General features: G+C 34.4%; 3 protein-coding genes and 1 long non-coding RNA gene across 6 annotated transcripts; 3 read left to right on the top strand and 1 right to left on the bottom strand.

Annotated features, from left to right (window-relative positions):
- The first annotated feature begins 2,265 nt into the window (after nucleotides 1-2,265).
- On the top strand, nucleotides 2,266-3,186 carry LOC145140581 (uncharacterized). Its single transcript, XM_079074023.1, has one exon. The coding sequence runs from the start codon at nucleotides 2,266-2,268 to the stop codon at nucleotides 3,184-3,186; it is 921 nt and encodes a 306-aa protein (XP_078930149.1).
- Nucleotides 3,187-7,288: 4,102 nt separating this feature from the next.
- On the top strand, nucleotides 7,289-8,431 carry LOC145138327 (protein PHOSPHATE-INDUCED 1-like). The gene has a single exon (XM_079072429.1). It carries the CDS (start codon nucleotides 7,343-7,345, stop codon nucleotides 8,276-8,278), a length of 936 nt encoding a protein of 311 aa, XP_078928555.1. The 5' UTR covers nucleotides 7,289-7,342; the 3' UTR covers nucleotides 8,279-8,431.
- Nucleotides 8,432-8,839: 408 nt separating this feature from the next.
- Nucleotides 8,840-18,097, top strand: LOC145141256 (uncharacterized). The gene is made up of 4 exons (XR_013722534.1): nucleotides 8,840-9,053; nucleotides 12,539-12,689; nucleotides 15,382-17,886; nucleotides 17,974-18,097. It is a non-coding gene; the product is annotated as an uncharacterized LOC145141256 (long non-coding RNA).
- On the bottom strand, nucleotides 11,680-15,883 carry LOC145141255 (DEAD-box ATP-dependent RNA helicase 52-like). 3 transcript variants are annotated; one of them, XM_079074560.1, is made up of 14 exons: nucleotides 15,782-15,883; nucleotides 15,329-15,611; nucleotides 15,090-15,254; nucleotides 14,909-15,018; nucleotides 14,489-14,591; nucleotides 13,947-14,085; nucleotides 13,796-13,864; nucleotides 13,509-13,621; nucleotides 13,017-13,418; nucleotides 12,832-12,901; nucleotides 12,468-12,726; nucleotides 12,239-12,304; nucleotides 12,060-12,116; nucleotides 11,680-11,932 (listed from the first exon to the last, which is right to left on the bottom strand). In XM_079074560.1, the coding sequence occupies exons 2-6, from the start codon at nucleotides 15,605-15,607 to the stop codon at nucleotides 14,002-14,004; spliced, it is 741 nt and encodes a 246-aa protein (XP_078930686.1). In that variant the 5' UTR covers nucleotides 15,608-15,611; nucleotides 15,782-15,883; the 3' UTR covers nucleotides 11,680-11,932; nucleotides 12,060-12,116; nucleotides 12,239-12,304; nucleotides 12,468-12,726; nucleotides 12,832-12,901; nucleotides 13,017-13,418; nucleotides 13,509-13,621; nucleotides 13,796-13,864; nucleotides 13,947-14,001. The 3 variants fall into 3 exon arrangements, with proteins under 3 accessions (XP_078930686.1, XP_078930688.1, XP_078930687.1); XM_079074562.1 differs by having other exon boundaries at nucleotides 13,509-13,607; XM_079074561.1 differs by lacking the exon at nucleotides 12,239-12,304.
- Nucleotides 18,098-25,722: the final 7,625 nt, after the last annotated feature.

Here is a 25,722-nt window from a genome sequence, read left to right as displayed (position 1 = left end):
ATTAAACTCCCACTATTGCAAACGTACTGCTAATTCCTTCAATAACTTTATACGGGAGGCTGGTCTACATGACCTAAACATGGGAGGTCACCGATTCACTTATTTCCATGATGGGTCTAAGCTCAGTAAACTCGATAGGTACCTTGTATGTAAAAATTTTATATCCTCCTTTTCGTTGGCTGCTGTCACGGCCCTCCCCCGTGAACTATCTGATCACTGCCCGGTCACTCTTGTCTCCTAACATATTGATTTTGGCCCTCCTCCCTTTAAAATTTTCAACTCCTGGTTAATGAAAGAAGGAATTGGGGACATTGTTCTTAAAGCATGGGGCGATTTTCAAGGGTACGAGCCTGCTGACTCATACCTTGCTGCTAAAATGAGACATCTCAAGAAAGTTGTTCGGAATTGGCGGAATATGGCACACCTCAAAGAAAATGAGTCAGTAATGAAACTGAAAGCTTTTATGCAAGCTCTTGATAAATTGGCTGAATCAAGGCCTTTAGATGCATCAGAACTCAACGAAAGAAATACTAGCTTCCATAAGATCCTGGAGGCAAAACGTGATGCTGTTTTGGAACTGAAACAAAAAAGTAGAGTTAAATGGACAGCTGAAGGTAATGAGAACTCTAAGTTCTTTCACGGTTACATAAGCAACAAAAATAGGCATTCTCGATTAAATGGTATCACTATAAATGGGCGATGGACTACAGATGTCAGTGAAATTAAAAGCGAAATACTCCATTTCTATAGTGAGAAATTTAAAGAGAAGTGGGTCTCAAGACCCAAGTTGATAAGTCCCCTATTTCGTAAACTTTCTTCTTCTGATGCATCAGACATTGAAGCCCCTATCACGATGGTTGAAGTGAAAGCTGCAATTTGGGCATGCGGAAGTGACCATGCCCCGGGTCCGGACGGCTTCACGTTTAAATTCCTTAAAACTTATTGGGAAATTATGAAAACCGATGTCATGGCATTTGTTAATCACTTCGAGAATCACGGTTCATTTGCACGTGGGTGTACTTCTTCATTCATTACCCTTGTCTCAAAGATCAAAGACCCCAACCTTCTCAGCGACTATAGACCGATTAGTCTGATCGGTTGTATGTATAAAATAGTCGCTAAAATTCTTGCTTGTCGTCTAAAATCAGTAATTGGCGGTGTCATTGGTGATGAACAATCAGCCTATGTCGAGAGGCATAATATCCTCGATGGTCCGCTCATCATCAATGAAATATACTCTTGGGCTAGGAAAGCAAAAAAGAAGGTGCTCTTATTCAAGGTGGATTTTGATAAAGCATTTGACTCACTCAACTGGGGGTTTTTGGATTCCATTCTTTCACAAATGGGATTCGGTGTGAGGTGGAGAACTTGGATCCATGGTTGTTTATCATCCTCTCGCGCCTCTGTCATCGTAAACGGATCTCCCACCAAAGAATTTAGCATCTCAAAAGGTGTACGCCAATGAGACCCGCTTTCCCCTTTTCTATTTATCATAGCCATGGAAGGGCTTAATGTGGCACTTAAATCTGCATGTAATCAAGGAATTTTCAACGGATTGAAAATTCCCAACGGAGGTCCTACGGTCTCTCACTTATTTTATGTCGATGATGCTTTATTCATCGGGGAGTGATCCCGATCTAACATCACAAACCTTGCAAGAATCCTCCGATGTTTTCATGCATCATCCGGTTTAAAAGTGAACTTCAACAAATCGAAGGTGTTTGGAATTGGTTCACCCTCAAGTGAAACAAACAGGTGGGCAAATATCCTTGGCTGTGAGGTGGGGTCATTTCCATTCAAATACTTGGGTGTGCCAATCGGGGCAAATATGAATCTAAAAAAAACTAGAAGCCCATCATTGATCGTTTTAACTCAAAACTTTCAACTTGGAAGTCCAAATCTCTCTCATTCGGGGGGGATTAACTCTAATTAAAGCCGTTCTAGGTAATCTTCCTACATATTACCTTTCCATCTTCAAAGCTCCATCAGGGGTGTTAGCTGAATTGGAAAAGATACGACGCCAATTTCTATGGGGAGGATGCGACACTAAGTCTAAAATCCACTGGGTCTCGTGGGACAAAGTAACAACTTCAATTGACAAAGGAGGATTGGGTGTAGGGTCCCTTCGCTCGCTCAATGTTGCACTTATTGTTAAGTGGTGGTGGAGGCTGAGAGTATATCAGTCATCTCTTTGGGGTCGAGTCATCAGTGGTAGTCACAAGCTTACCAAAAAGGTCGCTGACCAAATGTCGAGGTCAACTATTAATGGTGTATGGAAAAATATCGTTGGACATTATCCATTCTTCAGAAGTCAGGAATTCATTTCAACGACATTCTAAAAAAACGGTGGGATCAGGTCAAAGCACTCTTTTCTGGCAAGATGTTTGGTGGGGTAACGTCACGCTCAAATCAAAATACCCTGAGTTATATAACCTCGAATCAAATAAGCATTGTTTTGTTATGGATCGAGTTAAAATCAATGGCTTTGAGTGGGATTGGAAAGCAGACCCAATGGCGGCACATTTGAATTGGAATCTGGCACATCTGACCTCTGACATCAGTTCATTCTCCCCAAGCAATGAACCAGACATGTGGCGATGTATCCTTGGGGTAGATGGTCTATATACTGTCGAGGCCCTCCGCAAGAAACTAGACGATTCCATCCCTCCTCTACCAGGTATTAAAACTGAATGGGTGAAGGAGGTCCCTCTGAAAGTAAATTGTTTTATTTGGAGGGCAAAATGGGGAAAGATACCTTCAGCTGCAGCTCTTTTGGCTAGAGGTGTCAATGTTACCAATCCTAATTGTGAGTATTGTCTGAACTCTATTGACTGTGCAGATCATATATTCATCCAGTGTGATTTTGCAACGGCAGTCAGAGAAGGGGTGATGAGGTGGTGTGGCATAACCCTCGGGCAAGTGAATACTATGACAGATTTACTGAAGTTTGCAGCAAGTTGGGGTCACTGTCATAAGAAAAGGAGGGTCTTCTTGATTATCTGTTATGGAATGTTATGGGGTTTATGGAAGGCTCGGAATGATCGTATTCTTAAACAGATGAAACCAACTCCAACAAAAATAGCTGGTGACATACAATCATTGGTGTTCCTTTGGCTGAAATATAGGGGTTCTATGGGTGTCATTAGGTGGTGCGATTGGGGGATGTCCCCTTTTGCTTGTCTGTAACTGATACACTTCCATTTTCCTTTCATTTATTTGTACTTTCTTTGCTGTTGACTCATCTAGCTTCTTGCTAGGTGATGCTTATTTATAAAACTGTTTAGCCGTTTCCAAAAAAAAATCCCTTGATTTTTTATTTTTCAATATAGTATCCTTGATGTTCGGAAAATAATAATAAATAAAATGTTTTTGGGAAATTCCATAAAACCAATATAATTTAGTTTTTTTAACTTTAACCGAAAGATTTTTTTTAATGTTTTAATCACTACAAGTTGGTTTTTTTTTTCTCAAAACAATCATTACATAACACTGACTTGTATACAAAACAATATTGTTTGGCATGTTTTTTTAGTTTTAGCACTAAAAAAAATGTTTCTTTTCGATTTAAGCTTTGAATCTTTAAAAAAAAAAACATCTTTAACCTACTAATGGTCTTCATTTTTTTTTCTTTTGTAACTGCTAATGAAAAAAAAATCTCACTAATTAAACTAGATAAAAATTAATTTAGTGGTTAAATAAAAAAAAAATCGGAATATAATGCTTGTCTGTTTTTATGAAATTAGGCCAAAACTTTATATAAAAAACTATACCAAATTTTATGTCTTGATTGAAGCGCATTTTTCAACTCAAATTTATTGCATTGGTGTTAACTATTGTAAAGACTCTAACGTTCATATTCCAGACTCCAGAGTTACGCAATATCCAGCTGTAGACAGTTAGTCCTTCCTCTTCTTCTAGTTTAAATGATTTATCCTGCCATTTTTACCCCTGTCCCACCCCCTATATAGTCACCTCCAACTTAAACAAGTGAGGTCATTATCGTCAATTAAAGAGTTTCTACTAAAAGTCGTGACTACCTGTAACAAAGCTGTAATGGATTTTGTTTTTTAGCCAAAAAAATTGAAGCGCCTTCACGCTTTCATTAAATCCTTCATAGGTCATATGAATGATGCCCACGCACACTTCACCCCACTTATGTTAATTCTGACTATGGATAACACCTACAGTACAAGTACTCATTATAATAAACTTTACCTTCTTTATTAAAAAATAGTATAACTTATTTATCAATAGTTCTTAATGCAAGAATACATTTTTTTAGTAATACATTTGTTTTTAAACAAAATAGCAACCATTTATGATTCTAGGAGCAAAATATGTAATAAATTTATATGTAACCGGTTTAAATGTAGTTGCTTGTATCAGTTATAGTAGTAAATAGCTATTTTTCTGCATAAGTTAAGAAAAAGGTTAATAGTTTGCTTGATTTACTGTAATTTTTTTACATGAATCACAATTTAGTTAACGTAACTGATGAAATATTATGATGAGTGACAGATTCAGAAAGTAAAATAAAGGGTTGTACAATTTTTTTAGAGGTTGCAGAACTAGAAAAAAAAAACTCATTTTTGAAGATAGATTTCATCACAAAATCGTCAATAAACAACAAATTTATACTAAATTTACAATTATCAAATTTTATGATGGATTGTCAACGGATTCGTGATGAATTTCCAACGGATTTCGATGAATTTTCACTAAATTTACATTTGACGGAAAATTTGATGGGTAGCCCGTGCTACCCCGTGCAACATATATAGTAAATCCGCCCATGATTATGATAATTTTTTTTAACGGTTTGTTAGTAGTTAGAATTTAGTTCACCAAATTTGTAGAAATCACACACATCCGGATTAGAACCTGGAACCTCCAATCTAAAGATGTTTAAGATTGACTTTTAAATGTGTTTATTGACTACAATATTATGATATGTTTGAAAACGAACTTTTGTAAAAAGGGTGTTTGAGATTGAGTTTCAAATGTGTTTATCGACTCTGAAAAAGCATTTGGCAATTTAATAATTATTATTAAAAAAAATTGTTATCTTTTAGAAATACATTTTGAAAATAAGTTAGAAATTTGATTTTTCAAAAGTGTTTATGACTTATTCATCTAAAATAATCCAAACACCAAAGAGCTTCTAACTCAGCAATATCAGATGTTGTCCTTCCTTCTTAATTTTAAGGGTTTAAGTTCTGTTACGGACATATGTGAAATTTAAAAGTAGTTTAGTAGTAGGATTAAATTTGTCATTCAAAAAAAATCCAAACAGTTTTTTAATGACTTAATAACTTTTAATTTCTTGACACCATATAATTTAATCCAAATATTTTTAAATTTTTTTATTTATAAACAAATAAATTAATAAGCAGTTTTATCAAAAAGTGTTTATTGATTTAAATAAACAATTATAAACACCACATAAAGCTTTTGAAAACTTTTAAAATATCTTTCTTTTGTATTTTAAAATAACTTGAATTAAAAAAAAAAATTTGTTTGAGATACGATTTTAAAACTTTTATTTCACTCATAGTCAAAAAAATATTTCAACTAGGTTTTAAGATGTTTAGTTGTTAGTTTTTATGAAGGTATTTAGGTGCTGTTTGTTTTTTTAGAAAAACCTCTTCAAACCACTTTCTGCTGCGTGGCGCAGCACACGCGCAACATTTTCCCTCTCGCAGCAGTTTGTTTTTTGGAAGACTTCAGACTGCAAAACCTCTGCGCATGTGCTGCGTGGCGCAGCACTTGACTTGCCTCTTCAAACCTCTTCAGCTTTTAATTTTTTGAAGTTTTTTTAGAATTTTAGTATAACTTATTTTTTTTAAACATTTAAAAAAAAAGCTTTTATTTACGGATTTAATACAATTTCTTATTATAGTTTCTACAAATTTTTTTAACTTAATTTTTTTTTTTAAAAAAAAAAACTTTGATTTTTTTAATTTTTTTACCGTTTCCGTTAATAATATTTTCAGTTTCAGTTTCAGTTTCATCTTTTTTAACGTGTGTAATTTTTTACGAACTTTGTACACATCGTTTGCAATACTTTCTTAATTTTTTTTATTATTTTCTTTTTTATGTTTTTTAAAATTAGTTTTTTTTTTAGAATAAAGTTGTTGGCTTCTTTTATATTTTTGTAAGTTTTTTTTTAAAAAAAGTTTTATATTTTTGTTTTTTTACATGTTATTTTTAGTACTCTTTCAATGTTTTAAGATTAGAATTATTAAAATTTCGGTGTTGATAACTATTTTAAGTTTATAAAATTAGTTTATTTAAATTTCAGTTTACTGCAGCAGTCTGCAGATGTTAAAAAACAAACATGCTTCTTATTATGGGCTGCAGCCGTTTGTTCCACCTCTTCTGCTACAGAGGATTGCAGAGGTGGTCCGCAGACTTCATGAATTTTCGCTTCGAAAAAACAAACAGCACCTTAGTAATAGATTTTTTAAAACCATTGATAACTTTTAAGAGATCTTAGCTTTTATATTTTTAAAAAAAAATCAAATCAAAAGAAAATTCATTTGAAATAAAGTCTTAAAACTTTTTAAGAATAAAACACTCATAATCTACAACTTGTTTTTCCAATAGCTCTTAAGTACTTTTTTTATGTAATTTTATAAATTTTAAAAAGTATAGTTATTTTTATAAAAATTCTATAAAAATAAGAATTACATCTCCTGTGTTTCTAAGAAATTGTCCCTGCGATTAGAGCTTATCAAATGAGGTACAAATTTCAATTGGAGCTTATCAAATGAGCATAAAATTCTGTATAATAGGTTTAGTGTTCAAATTCTAACATTCTTATATGTCAATAAGATTGATGAGATGAGATAATAGGTTTTGCCAAAAACAAAAAAAAAAAAAAAAAAAATTCAAACTATTTTTGGCACCAAACATTTACAGTTGTTTAAAAACCGAATGGCTGTCCAACCTAATATACTTTTGCATTTTTGTGTATATCTCAAAATTAACTCTCATACGTAGTATTTTAAATTATTTTCATTTCTGAATTCTTATTCGAATTTAACATAAACTTGACTAAATACCTAAAGATATTTACAGAATGTTATACCTTTTTTTTTTTTTTTTTTTTTTTTTTTCAAAACGTATGAAAAGAACAACTGTATATAGTCGTTATAACGCGGAAGCAGCTTTTATGAGGTTTATATGGGGAGCTCCTCCACCTCTAGAACCTCACCCCTACCCCACGAATAACCTTTTCATTTAACCTCTTCATTTTTAAATTCAATTTCACTTGTATAAATACCTCCATTCCCCACCTCCATTTTCATCATCAATTAACTCTCCTCGAAAACATTCAACAATGGCTTCCATAGCTCTTTTCTTCCTACACCTTCTCTTTCTATTGTCTATTTTCCAACCCTCACTTGCAACTAGACGACTCACTGAGTTAGTCCAGAACTCGTCTCCCCTTTTGCAATACCACAACGGTGCCCTCCTCACCGGCGACATCTCCGTCAACCTCATTTGGTACGGCAACTTCAAGCCCTCTCAGAAAGCCATCATCACCGATTTCATCACCTCCCTCTCCTCCGCCTCACTCAAATCCCAGATCCAACCTTCCGTCGCCACATGGTGGAAGACAACAGACAAATACTACTCAAAAACAAAGAAACCCTCCCTCCGACTTGGTAAACAAGTATCCGACCCGGATTGCTCACTCGGGAAATCATTAACAGACAAGCATCTCCTCCAGTTAGCTGCAAACGGCGAACCAACGAACGCCGTGAACATCGTGTTAACGGCAAAGGACGTGGCAGTTTCTCGTTTTTGCTCCGGTAGGTGTGGAACCCATGGCCATGGATCATCTTCCATTGTAAAAGGTAAAAGCAACAAGTTTGCTTACATCTGGGTTGGCAACTCGGAGACTCAGTGTCCTGGTCAATGCGCGTGGCCATTCCATCAACCGATCTACGGACCACAGGGTGCACCACTGATCGCACCGAACAACGACGTGGGTGTAGATGGAATGGTTATAAATCTGGCTACTCTCTTGGCTGGAACTGCTACAAATCCATTTGGGAATGGGTATTATCAGGGGGATGCTGGTGCACCATTAGAAGCTGCATCTTCTTGTTCGGGGGTGTATGCGAAAGGGGCCTATCCAGGGTATGCCGGAGATTTGTTGGTGGAATCGACGACGGGTGCAAGTTTCAATGCACATGGTACAAACGGAAGGAAGTATTTGCTTCCTGCTTTATTTGACCCTTCTACTTCTAAATGTTCTACTTTGGTTTAACGAAAAGGAGAAGAACGCTCTTTCTCCTGGTTTTGTATAAAATAAAAATGAAAAAGAAAAAAATGTAAGAAATAGTGTAGGAATGTACTATGTAACTTAAAAAAATTATGTATTCGTTTATTCAATTTAATTACCACATATATGTTTTCAGTATTTTTTTATTATTAAATAATTAGGAAACATTTTACCAACCAGTATAGGATAAATTTATATATTAATATCATATAACTTCAGCTTATAACAAAAGCAAAAAACTTGACAAAAACTATAAAACCAAAGCCGAACTCAAATTATTGAATTTGGGTTTAAATTTTTTAAAACCCAAAACCAAAAAATATTGGTTTGGATTGGGTTTGCATATTAAACTTGACCTATTTAAACCCAATGGTTTCAAAACTAAACAAAACCGATCCAGATCTACATATCTAAACCTAAAATCTGTAAACTATTTTTAACTTTGAATCTGGTTTAAACTCACTAAACTCGGTACGCCCAGCGTACGTCCGAGGTCTCGCCTATAAAAAGGGACTGAGGGCTACCTTCATTTTCACACCAAATCCATCTCTCTCTCACTACTTTCTCTCTTTAGTCTCCCTAAATCCCCCTAAAGCCTAGGAAAACCCCTAGCCCCTGAAGGAAGCCCCGGAGAGCCCGAAGGCTCCAAGAAAAAGAGTTTTTCGGTTTGAAACTCTGCCCGCGCGGAGCCCGGTTTTCAAGCAAACTTGCCGGTTTCGTCAAAGAATATTATTTTAAGAAGCGAAGTGCTCCGTATCAGGTGAGTGTATAGTCACTTTCATCTTACACATAAATATGGATTATTTTATATAAATTATGTGCTATGTGTATATATATGTTATCTGTTTACCTGAGATGTTTGCTGGATGAAAGATCTATACTTTTTTCTTTCAGATCTGAAACTTTTTCCTTCAGATCTACACTTTGTCATCTCAGATCTAAGCTTTTTCTTCAAGATCTAAACTGTATACTTTGAGATCTATGTTGGATGAAAGATCTGAACTTCTTTCCTTCAGATCTGAAATTTTTCTTCAGATCTAGACCTTATATATATTTTATGCTTTGAAAGTTATGCTGGTGAACTTAACTTGGTCCCTGTTAAGATTAATGTTCTTATGTGGCGGGTTTTATGGAATCATATATATACCCTTTAAGGTGAACCTTGATAACCGAAGGGTTGATATTCCCTCTCTTTTTTGTTCGTCTAGTGATTTTAGTGTCGAAGATGTTATGCATGTGTTTTTGAGGTATGATGTGGCTCGTTAGGTTTGGGATCACATCTCTAAATAAGTTGATTTACCTTTCACTCTTCTTGTATAGATGTGGTTGAAATTTTTACATGGGTTGACACAGTTTCAATTTCTAGGTGGCATAGGAAGGCTTTAGAAGTTATTGTCTTTACTACGATTTGGGTGTTATTGCGGTATAGGAAATTGCAAGGCTATCCAGAATAATTACATCAAAACGAGCAATATTTTTGATAATATCGTCGTTGTCTGTTTTGATTGGTTTTTTGTTAGGAATTATAAAGTTAGAATCAATTGGTCTACATGGTTACAAAACCCTATACTTTATATTTTCGTGTAATTTCTCATTTACAACATTTTGTTAGTGGGCCATTTTTAATAAAATTTCAGTTAAAAAAAAATATATTTTAAGACACTTGTCACAATTTTATATAGATATGAGGATGAGTTGGAAAAAATAGGTTATTTATTTTTTTTAAAAACTTTTAATCTTTGGTACTTTCCTTAAACTTGTTGCATTTTAATCTTTTTTTTTTGAATTAATTGCAAAATTGGTTTTGTGGTATCCAAAAAATGTTGCTTGAGTCTATTTTCTTTTTCATTTGGATGGTTAGATTAAATTGAAACTTCAAGGCAAATTTGGTCCTTAAAATGCAGATGACAGTTAACTTGAGGGACCAAATCTTTATGAAAATTTTAACTTTGGACCGATTATTCGAATAAAAAAATAGGTGTAAGTCTTGGGTTCATAAATTAAAAAAGTTAATTAAATAGTTTTTAATTTTGAATTTTTATATTTAGAACCTTGAAGTATTTGAGTAGTTCAAATTACACCTTATGGACTTTATTAAATTAATTAAAGTGTTTAATTAAAAAAGAATTAATAATTCCATAATAACATGGTTTAAGATTAATTAAATTAAGAGTATAGTTTAATTAAAAGATTAAACCACCAAGTATTTTAAAAGTTTAAAATACACCCTTATACTATTATAATATTAAAAGTTTAATTATATATATATATATATATATATATATATATATATATATATATATATATATATATATATATAAGACGAGTCAGTCTTACCGTTAGTAGGCCTCATTCACGAAGCCGGTCTATAAGGGGTATAAAATGGTGGTTTAATGGGTGTCCACTCTCACCCGCCGTTTCCTTGACTGGTGGAGGGTCGTTAGCCGAACGGGTAGGATAGGACATTAATTCTCATTAAAAGTATAATGAAAATACCAAGTAACTAAACACTTATAAATTCCCAATCTTAGTTACTTAGGAAAAATGTGAATTTGGCGCTAACCCTTGAAATTGCACTTTGCACCTTGTTAAGTCGTTAGTGGAGCGTGTGTGGTTAACCGACACATTAATCTGGGACTAACAGTGTGTGGAAAAGGGTAGCTTGATGTTAATCATAGATCAATGGAGCGTGTGTGATTAACCGACACATTGATTAGGTGATCTGTAACATTAAGAGTACCAAACTAATTTGCATGGTTATTCACACCTTGTTTGTGATCCTCGACATCCCAGTCACAAACTTGAAGGGCACAATCGAGATTAAATATGTCATTGAAAAGTTCAATGAATCTCAAAAGATCTAGGAATTTCAATTCATTTAAAACCTAAAATTTATAATCGCTTTTCATGGTGGAAATTGGTAAATCATTACACTACTAGAAAAACAGCCTTTTACGACGCACAATGCGTGTCGTAAAACGCTCAGACGATGCGCAAATGCGTGTCAAGGAAGGCCCTGTCATAACGAGAGACGACATGCTTTTGCGCGTCGTCTATTTACGACGTGCATTTACGACACACACTTATGACACACATTTATGACGCGCAGTTATGACACGCAATGCGTATCAAGGAAGGCCCTGTCATAAAGGAAGACGACACGCATTTGCGTGTCGTAAGCTTACGACGCGCGTGTTTATGACACGCAATGCGTATCAAGGAAGCCCCTGTCATAAATGAAGATGACACGCATTTGCTTGTCATAAACTTCAATACCCATTTACGATATGCATTTACGACGCGTCTTTATGATACTCATTTACGCATAATACAAAAATATGTAAACAAATATATACCAAAACAATCAATTTCATCCAATAACATCCTGTCAAAAAATTGTAATACATTGATATTAAGGGGATCTAATTGTACATTGTTATTAAGAGGTTTTCCCTAACTACATAACCTAATACTACATTGCGTATCAAGGGACACCTTCTGCAAAGTAATGCTATACAAACTAAAAAGATATACACAAAGATGATAAACATCAAATTCCAACTAAGGAGAGTTGCATCTTGCCTTTCATAATTCTTTAAGACTAATGAACCCCTACTCAGATAATTCAATTCTTGAGACCTGATCAAATAAAAGTCAAAAAATTAATATGCTAATATAATTAATAAAAGAATCAAACAAAGAATGTTAGTTGCAAATACTTATGTCAAATGTGAGTGGTCAAATGAGGGAATATTTTAACCAATACCTGAAGCTCCTGTGGGGTACTTTCTTCAAGTATAACTCCAAGCAATTGATAGGTTACCTATAAAAAAATCATGATATCATTATGATTTATGTATTTAGTTGAAAATTCATGTGTAAACTTATTTTTCTTAATATTATACTAGCATTACAAAGGATTCTAATTTCTAATTATATTAATACCTTGTAAATCTTGTGGTAAAATACTGCAAACAATCTTAGTTCAGCATCCAGATGAGATAATTCAACCTACTTGTTTCAACATACATGTATTTATTTTATTTTCATCAATACAACTATAAACAAAAACACAACATTAACATACAAGCAAGCAGTTTCAGATTTCAGTCACCAACAGATCCACTAATCAGATAATCTATATATGCAAGTTGAGAGGAATGTATATTTATACCTTTGTCTTAATCTCATTGAGAACATCTCCGACAGTGCTCTGCTTAGGCAGTCTAATATTGTGAATCACAGGCTGCAACCACAACCACAACCACAACACAAGAGCTTTTACATTAGAGACTAAAGAAACAGTTGAAGCCCTTTCTCTCCACACCTATCTCTTCCTTGGTTGCATGGTGAAATGCAACTTTCAGAGTTTTCAGACACTGCAATTCCGGGAGAGGTATGTCTAACACCTCGTAATAAAGAATATCATAAACCTGTCACAAACAGAGAGTCATTTTGATTTTGTGGTTACCATAATCATATCATATCTTGTTATTTCATCATCAAAGACAAGTCAGAAATAGAGAAACCAAGGGTACCTGATTGTAGTGAACAAGCATGTCCAGCCTCAGATACTTTCTGAAAGCAAATAATATCTCTGTCCTCGATCTACAAATAAAATAAAGGATTTTGTTCATATATATATATATATATATATATATATATATATATATAGGCAAGCAACTTTTTCATTATAGAAGAAGAGGGTTGAGACTAGTAATACCTGGCTTCCTTTTCATCCATCTATTGAAATATTAATATAATATTTATATTATATTATAATCTTGCAAATCTCAAAAACTTTTGTGGGTACTTCAAGGTTGTATTCTCTGCTTCCTTTTCATCCATCTGAACCCTCTGTTTTTCATAGAAGCTTAGTTACACAATCTTTCTCTCTAGTACGTGTATGATTTCACTTTACTAATATCTTGATTTTCAAAATAGTTTTTAAGGAAGACTCCATGGTTTTGGATACAACTTCACATGTATCTCTGCAAACAGTTTCAACACCTTTAGCATCAAAGAAAGGTTTGACTTGATCAGGCTTCTCATAACTGTAACCAACATATCTCTTTTTAGTAAGAAGAAAGCATGGGTAATACACCCTGGAACAAGTACAAACATGCTGCAAAAAGACATGTATCAAATATCAAATATCAAATTACAAATCAACATTAACACAAAAAAATTCATAAAAAAACAAAACTTTTTTTACCTATCGATGTCGCCATATATGACTTTAGCCTTCCACTTGTCATGTGTGTTCACTAGTGAAATAGCAGCTTCTAGTGTTCTTCTGCCACTAGAAGTCATTCTGGAGACATGGATCTAAATTACCATTAAGCAGATTACATGTGTCAAGTAAAAGATATAACAAAGCCAACTACTTAACCAAATAATGGTTTTACAGCAGTAAGGAATAAGAGCATAGACTAATTGCAATGAGAAAATGAAAAAGTAGAAATAGAAGAGGGAAAAAGTAGAGAAGGAAAACATAATTACCTGCTAAAAACTAATCCAGACATGGATTGTGAGACTTCACTACTTAGCTCAACATTGGTAACATCAAAACTGCACAACAATAAGATAGATAGATTTTATTGCTGCTAAATGAATTTCAAAATATGCAATATGATCTCTACATGAAACATACCAGGAATACATCCACATTCTCCAACTCCACCCAAAGCATGAACACCCACTACTAATTACTGGCAAGACATGGCTGATTCCATTACTGTTTTGACATTGGAATCAGTGACAAGGTTGCTTTTAGTCTCATCAGCATGAATCTGCCATTAAACAAATTTAATAGAAATTTGAGAAGAAGACATAAGGATTTCAGATAACAGATTTTAAACAATGTTTGTGACACCTAAATTGACATGAAACAACACTCTTACAATCAGAACTAGTTATGATCTACTTACATGCTAGATAGAAAATTAGAAACCTTAATGGAATGCTTTAATGTGAAAATAAATTTCATTTAAATATCTTGAATCTTAAAATATTTACTTTGAAATATAGTACCAATCAAAAAATGGAATATTAACAAGCTTCAGAACCTCATAGAGTGAGTTTACTCTTACCCTTTAATAATCTTATTCAAAAAGCTCAAATAACTAGAAATTTATTTAGTTGTACTATAAAAAATTAGTTTTCCAACATTATTTGTATAAATTTAAGGTTCACCTGTGCCAAGGTAATGTTACAGATGATGGTTGTATTTGCATTCCCACCAAGTGCAGGCTGCAAAATACGTGTGAGTTTGCTGTCTCGATAGGGAACATGACCCCTGTATTAAACAATAAAACACAATTTATAAGAGCGGTTTTAGGAATTACTAAATTACCCTCAGGGACATCTGAACCTACCCTTGACTCTCAGCACCTTCACTAAGCTTTTTAATAACAGTTTCAAGTGTCATCAAGCTTTTGTTGATGTGGGATAAAAAGTGGGATAAAAGTTACACATTACCTTTTTAATAGCAAGAATTAGCTTGGAGTTAATTGATTTGTATTTTATAAGACATGAACATATGCTATAATTCAAGTGACACATTACCCTCAGGGACATCTGAACCTACCCTTGACTCTAATTTTTTGTTTTTACCGGTTGTGTTCTGTCTCCATGAACTGTAGTAGCGGGAAACGAATTGCCACATAGCCAATATTCAAGTGATTCGGCTCCTTTTTTTGTCTCGACAAAAAAGTAAGAGGTTGCTGAATAAAAAAAAATATATTACATTAAAAATATTGAAATGAAAAAAATTATGAAAAGTGTACACGTGTACCTTGCCTGACCCATTATCTATTCGTGCATGAAGAAGGTCCATAAGGTGGCTTCTTTTATCAGTTTCTTGAACAAATTCCACCCTTTGAACAATCAAATCAGTACTTGACCCAACGCGTCCCATAGTTAGAAATATATAATTTGAAAGAAAATCAGATGTGAGTCTCTGTGTAAAAACATTATATAAATTAAAAAACTATATATTAAAATGATTCAAATTAATAAAATAAAATTAAAAACCTGGATTTCTCTAGGAAAAGTGGCACTGAAAAGCATTGTTTGTCTTCCTGCAGGTGGAGGCATGTCTGTTTGTTCCACAATTTTTCTTATTTGAGGCTCAAATCCCATATCCAACATACGATCAGCTTCATTAAGAGCTAAATACCTTATCATTTGTAATGAAACTTTTGCCCTTTCAAGTAAATCAACTAATCTTCCAGGTGTTGCCACAAATAAATCAACTAGCTTCATCTTTCTTTCCCGCTCTTCTGTTTCTTTGCCTTGGTGCACAAGGTACATGGGACTAAATATGCACATTTAAGATAATAGAATTAGTGAAATTAATATACTATAAATATGATCTTACCCATCACACTAAACTGGAAACAAGGTAAAATCAATTGAGTTCTTGTAGTCTAAAAATGATACTCAAACAACTTTGGAAAGATCTATATATACAGTCATAGCAGGTACCTTGAGCTGGAAATTTCTCATCAACCAATGGGATGTCAACAAGCACCGATCCATTCTGTAGAAGGTTCCCAATTGATGACTTTAGCATGAATGATTCTGAAGGCGATCGGTACCCAGGACTCCCACTCAGAGTAATCTTCAACCAGCTGCCATTTTTTATGGAAGACAAGAACCTTTCTGGGAAACTAACCCCCAATGCCCTTAAATTGTGAAGCCAGTCTAAAAGCAGGAATGTGTTTCTTTTAGTAAGAGGAGATGACAGAGTGGGAATAGCAACATTGGGAGGATTATTCCTTTTTCATATACTTGTGTGTGTATGTGTTTCTGTGTAGATGAAATTACAAAGAGAGAGAGAGAGAGAGAGAGAGAGAGAGAGAGAAGATTACCAGATGGGCTGATTCTCAGCCTTACAAAGGTTTCGTGCTCTGGTTCTTTTCTAAAAATATCAGCATAATCAAAGAAGATCAACTTCAGTAGATAGCAGAATGAGTGTGGATGGGTCCGATTTATCATCAAAAAGCTCTGATCTTTCTGATAGTATATGATCTCCAGTCTCTTATGAAAAAAACCCTAAAAGGACAAATCACAATCGATCCAATAATCGGTGATTTTGACCCAAGAGGGTTGTAATACTGATGATACAGAGGTGCAGAAAACAGCTTCAAAGGCGTCATCATCTTCAGGGTGCAAAAACAGGAGAAGAAAAGTAGATACACACCGCCGATTGTGCTTGGACAGATGATCATTCGGTAGGAGCATGGCCGATGGGGAAGGACCGGTGGTCAACGACAAAGGTGAGGAACGAGATGTTTGATGAGACCGATAAGAAGGAGGTCAGGAGTAGCGGAGAAGCGGATTGGAGAGGAGAGAGATGGACCGAGAGGGGAGAGTCGATTGAGAAGATGAATGATAGAAAAAAAGGTAGAAGGCGGGTTTTCAAAATTTTGGGGATTTCGTTTCCTCGTTTCCCCCGTCTAAACGCGCGTTTCATTAAAATTATAAAGCTACGGGTACAGGGGACGCGCGTTTAAGATAAAGCGTCCTCCGTGTTTTTTATTTTTTTTCTTTAGACACTAATTTAAGGGCACGCAATAATGCGTGACGTAAATCCTTAAATTTTTTGAAGATATGACACTATTTTAAGGTCACTCTCTTTTGCGTAACATAAATCAGTACGTGTCGTGGTTTGGGCATCGTAAAAGGCTGTTTTTCTAGTAGTGTCATTTACCTACCTTCAAATATTTTGCAATTGGATTACGGCATCCTTCTTCCGAATTGTAAAATATTGTGCTGGATCCTAGCCTTAATATTTCATTTTGAGTGTTATATTAGGGATTTAAATCAACTAAACTTGAATTTCTCCCCTATAGATGTCTAGTTCTGACAACTATGGTGTACCTTATCCTTTTGGAAAAAGCTTTCCTCATAAAGATGATATTCCACAAGACGATCAAAGTGAAAGATTAATCCCTTCTTCGTGCTGTAGTGGTACTTCACTTCCTCTACCTCCTCCAATTATCCTCCCAAACCCACAAGTTCAAAGACTTGAAAAGTTCAAGGTCACTCAAAGCCCAATTGGCTAGCAAACACCAAGATGGAAGGTCTGTGTGTGCACATGTCTTGGAGATGAAGTCACGCATTGACAGGCTGGGAATGTTAGGAGTCGATGTCTCAAGGAAGCTGACTATTGATTTGGTTCTTTAGTCACTCCCTGAGTCGTATAGTGAGTTCATTAAGGACTACTATATGACAGATCACGGCATGACCCTTATCGATCTTACCTATTTGCTTGTTGCTGCTGAATCGGCAATGATTTGGCGCACTGGTAAAACAAATTTGATTGGAAGATCTACACCCAAACTTCCATGGACATTGACAATGGAAACATTGGAATTCCAAAAAAGTCTTCTCTTCTCAATGGAAAGGGATCGGCCATGGTAAAGTCATTTGACCAAATGGTAAAGAGAAAGGATAAGTCTGAGATAGTCCCATGTACCATTCCCAAAGAGTCCATATGTTTCTATTGCCAAAAAAAGGGCACTGGTTGCGAAGCTGCCGTATTTACCTAAAAGATGGTAAAGTCAAAAAGTTTGACTCTACTTCAGGTAAAGTCCACTATCTAACTCTGTTAAGTTCCTATTTGGAGATTCTTAATACATGATGTAATGTAATTACATTTTGATGTTTTGTAGAATCGAAGGAAAGAAAGGAAACTTAAAGGAAAAGTAAGTTGATTCTGATCGTGAAGAGATGGATTTCGATCGCATGGTTCGATGATCTGAATTTTGAGCTGTTGCTTAAAAGTTATGTTAGATTGCTTAGGAATAGATAACAACATAGTTTTCATATGTATTTGCATTGTAAGGAAAACTTTTCCGCAATTTTTATAAATAAATAATTTTTTTTGAGATTTATCTTATTTTAAGTTTGCTTACAATGACATTTGTGAAAATTGTTGTTTATATGTTTCCATTGATATCAATATTGGAAAATGGATTTGATTCTTTCGTTTGTGGTAGTGTCAAGATTTACCAAATAAGTAAAGATTCTCACCACCCAAGTTTCAGTTGGATATAAACTTGGAATCATGCAACTTGGATTGTGTGATGAATGAGAACTTCATCATTGGGAAATTAAGACTAATTCCTTGTTCACATGTATATGTGATTCAAGTGAAGGACTAGGGGATCGGGTACACTTGGTTGTGCACTGATCAGGTCCACCACAAAGAACGATAAGACTATTCGTTATGATTTACTAAAGTTTGGTAAATATAGTTATGCTTACAAGATTAAGTGTAATTCTGAATCATTGAAAAGTTTCAAAGTATAGACGAACGAATAAGAAGATTCAAATTAGGTGGAAAGATAAAAGTTTCTCCAATCTAAGAAGAAGGGATAGTACTTGAGTATCGTGTTTTATGATTGTCTTAGTGATTATGAAACCATATCACAATTGATCCTCTAAGGACATCTTAGTGCATTTGTATGGATAAGAAGAGGAATCATGAATTGTTGAAATCGTAAAATCGTAAAATCAAAAGGTGAATCATACTTCGTTCCAAAATCGAGCCTCGAGTGACATAATCTTAAGAAAGGTTTATAACACTTATCAGATGTAGAGTAAAATGTTTTCTACTCTTGTACATTTGAAATTGGTAAGTTGTGATGTTTTGGATAATACAAAGACCAACTAAGACCAATTGTGTGAAGTGTTTGTCTTCATAAGAAACCGCACTAACTCTTGAATATTTGTTTGTCAAGTAATGTTGCTTGACAAAGAGAATCTTATATGTCAAGAGGTGAGTGGTAGTCTTAAAGATCTTGAAAAGCTTCAAGAATTAATCAAGAATAAACCTATTGTTAATCACTAGCACACGACTTGAGGTTTGTAACCTATCGTGTTGACATATTCTTGTTTTTGTGCCCATTCCAGTTAAAGTTGACTATGCATGTGAGTTCTATGAGTGCTCTATTGTTTGCATAACAACTTGGAAGCAATGGTAGGCCCTTTTGTTGCCAGGTGGCAAGAAATTAAGATTGAACAAGTTCGGTCCATATGAGTTTGGATTTGTCACTAACCATGTCTTGTGATTATGGTTTTGATAAATTCACATGGAGAGGAACACATACACCATAAAAAATCTAAGTGTCATAAGGTTTCTCTCCAATTCATGAAAATGATTGTGAGGAAACGCTTTCACTAAGTAGATTTTAAAGAGATAGCAATTGTGATATTTGCATTCTCAAATTCGATTATGATTACGACATCCCTCTTCATAGTTCGAATTGTGAGAAATGGCAAAGGTCTAAACATTTGGGACTTATTGCTGTAAGTTCTAAAATTGTTTAGACACACATGTGAGCTATCGAAGGAAAAGTGTATGAGTTTGAGAAGCCTATATAAAGTCTTATCGAAGCATCTCGTGTCAGAAATCTGAACTTTGCTAAGGAAGTCAATAAGTATTGATTTCTAGAAGTCCAGCTGATTTCTGAGTACATGTCAAAGCTAGTGGGAGCATAAGTGCTATGCTAATAAGAATGTAATTATTATTCTAGTGGGAGCACAATTATTACGTCAAGAGTTGCGAGTTAGCAATGTTAATTATAGAAAACAAAAGTTTCAATTTGCAAAGATGCAAGGTTTGAAAAGTTGTTTTGCTATAATTAAGGGAGAGGAATTCATACTTCATTTCGAATCTAAAAGCTTAGATTGAGATTTTAATCGAATTTAGTCATGGACATATGTGAATGTTATGTTGAAATGATTCAACATAAGGAAATTCTATATGTGGAAATATTATAGCGAAAGACTGGTAAAGTATCATGTCTTTATGTGAGACATTATGAATCGTATTCCATATGCTTCAGATATAGGATCGATTACATATGGTATAATATTAATCTGTTCTAATTTTCCAAATGCCTAGGGCATTAAGAGGAAAAGGGACTAGAACGAGATATGACTAAAATGGTTAAGCAATTGTCGAGGACAATCCGAGGTTTACCAAAGATTGGTTGCTTATGGACAATTGGAATTATATTGTAAATTTTAGAAAGGACCATATTGGCATACTCTGAGAAGAGGTAACTCTTGTTCTGGAGTGATAATCTAAATGGGAATATGGAAATGTTTCCATAAGTGGAAGTTATTTTTAAATCTGTGTAAGATTAGGAAACTTAATGCAAGAAGGATGTTCAAAGGAATGTACTTTGAATGTGAGACTTCGTTTCAATGGAATTGCTCTCTATTTGAATACTTTGAAATGTATATTGCCAAGTCTCTATGACTTTGTGCATAGTCATTACAAGAGGATCATTGCATATAAGTTTAAAATCTAACAAATTATAGCGAATGACAAGAATTTGGTATTCTTACATTTATGATAAGGATTTGGAATTGTGAAATGAGTGTCATTGAAATGCTTTCAATTGATCTATTTCACAAAGAAAGAACCATATGCGAACATAGTGTGCATGCTTGGAGCATGGCATAACTATTGTTTTAATTCAAGTATTACGTTCATTAATCGAAACATTATACAATGAATAATGTGTGATCAATGATGTGATTAAATAAAAGGTGTTTTATTTATATTCATAAGTTCTAAGACCATATAGGATTCAATTATTCTTGTGTTTCACTTTGCATGTTTTGACTTCCCGAATAAATAGGTTATTTAAACTACCTACATTCGATCATACTTTGGAAGTAGGTATTGAGGCAAGACTGTCATGAATCTTACTGTAGATTGTCTAGGTGTTTTAGACATAGAACAAGTTTGCTACAGTGTTCATGAGTACTCCTGGAATAAGATTCGAGTATTGGATTAAACCCACGCTCACCTGAATCACTTCATGGATTTTATCACGAGTGATTGTGAGACGATAATATCTTATATTCTTGAAACCAAGACATGTGAGTTGTAATTTACAAGTCGGTTGCACATTGACATATGTAAACACACCAGTAACTTGGTGTTATAAAACATATTGTTGTGTGTGATTTGATGAATAAGTACAAACAAGCATTTGAGTCGAAGGTTATCCATTCCTTTTACCCTTAGAGGGATAAAAGCGATATTTATGGGCCCCTCGATGATTTAGTGATGACAAGCCTAAGTGCTTGGCCAAGCCTGGACTAATTTGACTTGTTCAATTAGTCGGTCGTCATAAATCGGAAATCGGGAAACAACAGATGGACATAGAGAATGATTATAATCCATGTCTTAGTCCATATGATATCTTGTAGAATGGAGGAATATATGATCCCTTATCTAATGGACTCGTCATTGACTAGGTCAGAGTTCGACCGCGGTTTTTAAGAGCTACGATTGCTAGTCGGGATTTTGGAGTCGTACTTGCAGTAATAGTTATTAGACTTATCCAAGTGCGAGACTGTTGGATTAGGTGTCTAAGCCCATAACTATAATTGTTATGTACTTGACCCGAGAGTAGCATGGTCCATTTCGGGTTGCATATCACCAGGACAATTTGATAGGATGGGCTTTTGAGAAGAGGTTATTTATGATTTATTAATATATTATAAGTTCTAATATATTAATATGAAATCATATGATTTAATTAGTAATTTGGAATTAATTTAGTGATCAGAAGAGACTAATTAAATCAATAGGGACTAATTGTGTAAAATAGTCTTATATATATATATATATATATATATATATATATATATATAGTTTGGGTTTATGATACATGATGGACTAAGCTTATGGAAGAATTCATAAAGAATTAGCCCACTTGATTCGTGGATCATGGATAATAAGCCCAAGGGTATGTATTAGGGGTTACCATGAATCCTACAACTATATATATGATGTCCCATGACCTAAAATCGGCCCCTACATGTTCTAAGAGTTCATAGAGCCGATTTCTAGTGTAAGAATACTTTCTCTTAAGTTCTTATTTGTCTAAGGTGTGTTGTGAACCGTTTGAGGCATCACACTTGGGGTGCTAAGTTCTTAAAGACCAAAACTACAAGCTACAACAAGAGGTAATTCTATAACTCACTTTTATGTTGATTATGTCAATTGTATGCTAGTTGTAGGCTTTATGCTTTGGAAACAATATTGCATGTATAATTAGAGAAAAAATAGATCCAAAGCATTTAGGGTTGTATGTGCACCATAGGATGTTGTAGAATACAAAACCCAACACTTTCCTCTTCTTCCCCTTCCCATGTCCAATGGCCAGGACTGGAGTAGCAACAGTAGTAGGAGTGGAGTCTACACCTTTTCCCTTCAATCCACTTTCAGCGGTTCTTAGCAAACTTTGAAGCTGACTCAACGTGACTTCCTCTTTGTTCAAATGATAAGTCATTTTGAACTGATCATAACAAGAGGGAAATGAGTGCTAGACTATATCGATAGCTAATTCGTCATCGGAATTCATGTTAAGTTTCAGTGGACGATCTACATAGCGTTGCATGCGTTGTAGGTGGGTCGTGACGGACTCTCCATCCTTCATCTTGGTGGCAATGAGTGACTTGACTATCTCATACCTGTCTTGACGTGCTCTTTGATGGTACTTCTCCATCAAGTCCTTGCACATCTCATAAGGCCAATAGTCCTCATAAAACCGCTGTAGCTTAGGAGTCATAGTTGTCAGCATGATACACGACACTTTGGCCGCATCTTTGTAGTGGGCCCTATACTCATATATTTGTTCAGGAGTAGCTTTAGATTCATCTATCTCGTTCAGCTCTTTGTCGAGGACATATTCCTTGTCCTAGAATCTCAAGGCCATCCTAATGTTGCACATTCAATCATTAAAGTTGGAGCCATCGAATGTGGCCTTGGCACAAATGCTCAAGAGCGAGAAGGTGTTCGAGGAGTTGTTGTTGTTGTTGGAGCCAGAAGCGTTGTTTGAGGTAGACATCTGAAAAAGAAGAAGAACAAGTTTTGATTAGATAAGAAATCCTTAATATAACACCTAAATGAAATATTAAGGCTAGGACCCAACACAATAATTCACAATTCAGAAAAGGGATACCGTAATCCAATTGCAAATTATTTGAAGGTAGGTAAATGACGGTTTACCAATTTCACCATGAAAAAACAAAATTTAAATGAATTAGGTTTTTAAATGAAATTCCTAGATCTTTTGAGATTCATTGAACTATTCAATGACATGTTTAATCTCGATTATGCCCTTTCCATTTGTAACTGAGATACCGAGGATCACAAACAAGGTGTGAATAACCATGCAAATTAGCTTGGTACTCTCGATGTCATTTATCACCTAATCAATGTGTCGGTTAACCACACACGCTCCACTAACAACTTTTATAAAGAGCAATGTGCAATTCCCATGGATTAGCATCAAATTCACATTTTCCTAAAGTAACTAAGATTGAGAATTTTATAAAAAGCATTTAGTTACTTTATATATTCCATTATACTTATTAATGAGAATTAAGTGTCCTATCAAACCCGTTCGGCTAACGACCCTCCACCAATCAAGGAAGCAGTGAGTGAGAGTGGACACTTATTCAACCGCCATTTTATAGGCAGTTTCCTTATACCCCCCTTATAGATCGGCTACGTGAATGAGGCGTACTAGCGGTTCGACTGACTTGTCTTATACATATATAATATTAGACTTTTAATTTTATATAGTATAAGGGTGTATTTTAAACATTTAAAATACTAAGGTTTTTAATCTAATTTAAAATTTTCGAAAAATTAATACCTTTTAATTTAAAATTTTAAATATTAAAAACCTTGAATTAATAATTATCCAAATTAAACAATTAATTTAAATTATTAAATCAATTAAGGATTATCCATTAAATTAATTAAATTAATTTAACCTAATCCTTTACCCCCTAGATTTCAAAAATGGGGAAGGATAATTACACGATTTTATAATTATCTAGTAAAAAATTAAAAGATAATTATGAAATACAACTACCCTATCCAAAACCCTAATTTCGAAATCCATGACTTGGGGGGAAAGGCAAGGCTTTCAACCGTGCCTAATTTTCGAAAACCCTAGGGTTAGTAAACCCTAGATTTCGACGTTAAAAAGGCCAAAGGAACAGGTTCAAAAACCCTTTGCAATTTTCAAAACTATGGTTGTGAAACCCTAATTTGCGAAAAATCCAACTCCTAGGGTTTAAATGCCATAAACCCTAATTTTGTCAAGTTCAATCTATTGTATCAAATCTAATTGAAAACAAAAAACCATACGCTCTGATACCACTGATGGGTTTTATACATAGCAAACAATTTTATGTGTGCATGCAACCGTAATTGAATGATCTATATTTTCTCTATTAGACATACAAGCATTGAAAACAAATCTAGAAACCCTAGGAGGCATGTACTATTTTCAAAATCAACATAAAATAGGGTTTAGATACATACCTTGATTTGTTATGTAGTAATAACAAAGAATCCTTGACGATCTTGAACTCTTGAGAGCAAGTGCCTCAAATGTGACATCTCTAATGGATTACAAACACTCTATGCAAGAGAATGAGATGAGAGAGGAGGAGGAGGCGCAATATTTCAGCTCAACTAGGGTTTTGATAGCATGGGGAAAATTCATGAAGGTTGGGGCTCTATTTATAGCTGAGGTGGCTTAGATCCAAAGCTAGGGGTTTGAGGTGGAAACCCTAATCCCTTAGCTTAGGGCCTAAGCAACCCATGAGCTCCCATTGTTAAGGCATTGGATGAAAACTTATAGGGCGTCCCTATAATTTTCGTCCACTCCTTCTTAAGGGGTCCAACAGCCCAATTTCACAATTACCAATTAATTGCAAAACAGCCCCTGCACTTTCAATCAATTCCTTTAATCCAAAAATTAATTTATGATTAAATACTAATTAATATTATGATTTCTAATTAATATATTATTCTTATAATATATTAATAAATCATTTTATGCACCAATTTATTATTCCAAATAATAAATTCAACCTCCCTCTCCAAAAGTCATCCTGTCAAGTTGCTAGAGTGAAGGCAACCCAAAAGGACTGTGCTACTATCAATTCAAGTATATATCAATTATAGTTATGAGCTTAGACACCTAATCCAACACAACCTACCTCTGATTCACTATTTACGAACATACTTAGTCGTATATGGCTAAACGCTAAACTTCAAGGGATCATAACTTCTTAATACGAAGTAAGATTTAAGCATTCCTTATATCCCCGTGATTGTCGTTAAGACTACTACAACTTTCTTTAAGATTATTTTTCCTAAATAATATTTTATTTTTGAATGTTATTTGACGTAATTTGTTAAATTTATAATAATGTCTTATACAAATATTATAAGCCTAATATTTTCCCACAAAACATTTACACAATATATAAATATCATTTATATAACCCGCATTGTATACGAAGGATTATTAATTATTATAATTCGTATTTTAATGTCTAGCCCGAACTTGCAGGCGTTACATAAACCC

Source organism: Lactuca virosa, chromosome 9 (genome assembly GCF_052849685.1).
Source record: "Lactuca virosa cultivar CGN04683 chromosome 9, Lactuca_virosa_CGN04683_v6, whole genome shotgun sequence".
NCBI classification, from domain to species: domain Eukaryota; kingdom Viridiplantae; phylum Streptophyta; class Magnoliopsida; order Asterales; family Asteraceae; genus Lactuca; species Lactuca virosa.
Note: the sequence above shows the minus strand (reverse complement) of the source record. Positions and strands in the feature narration are given on the sequence as shown.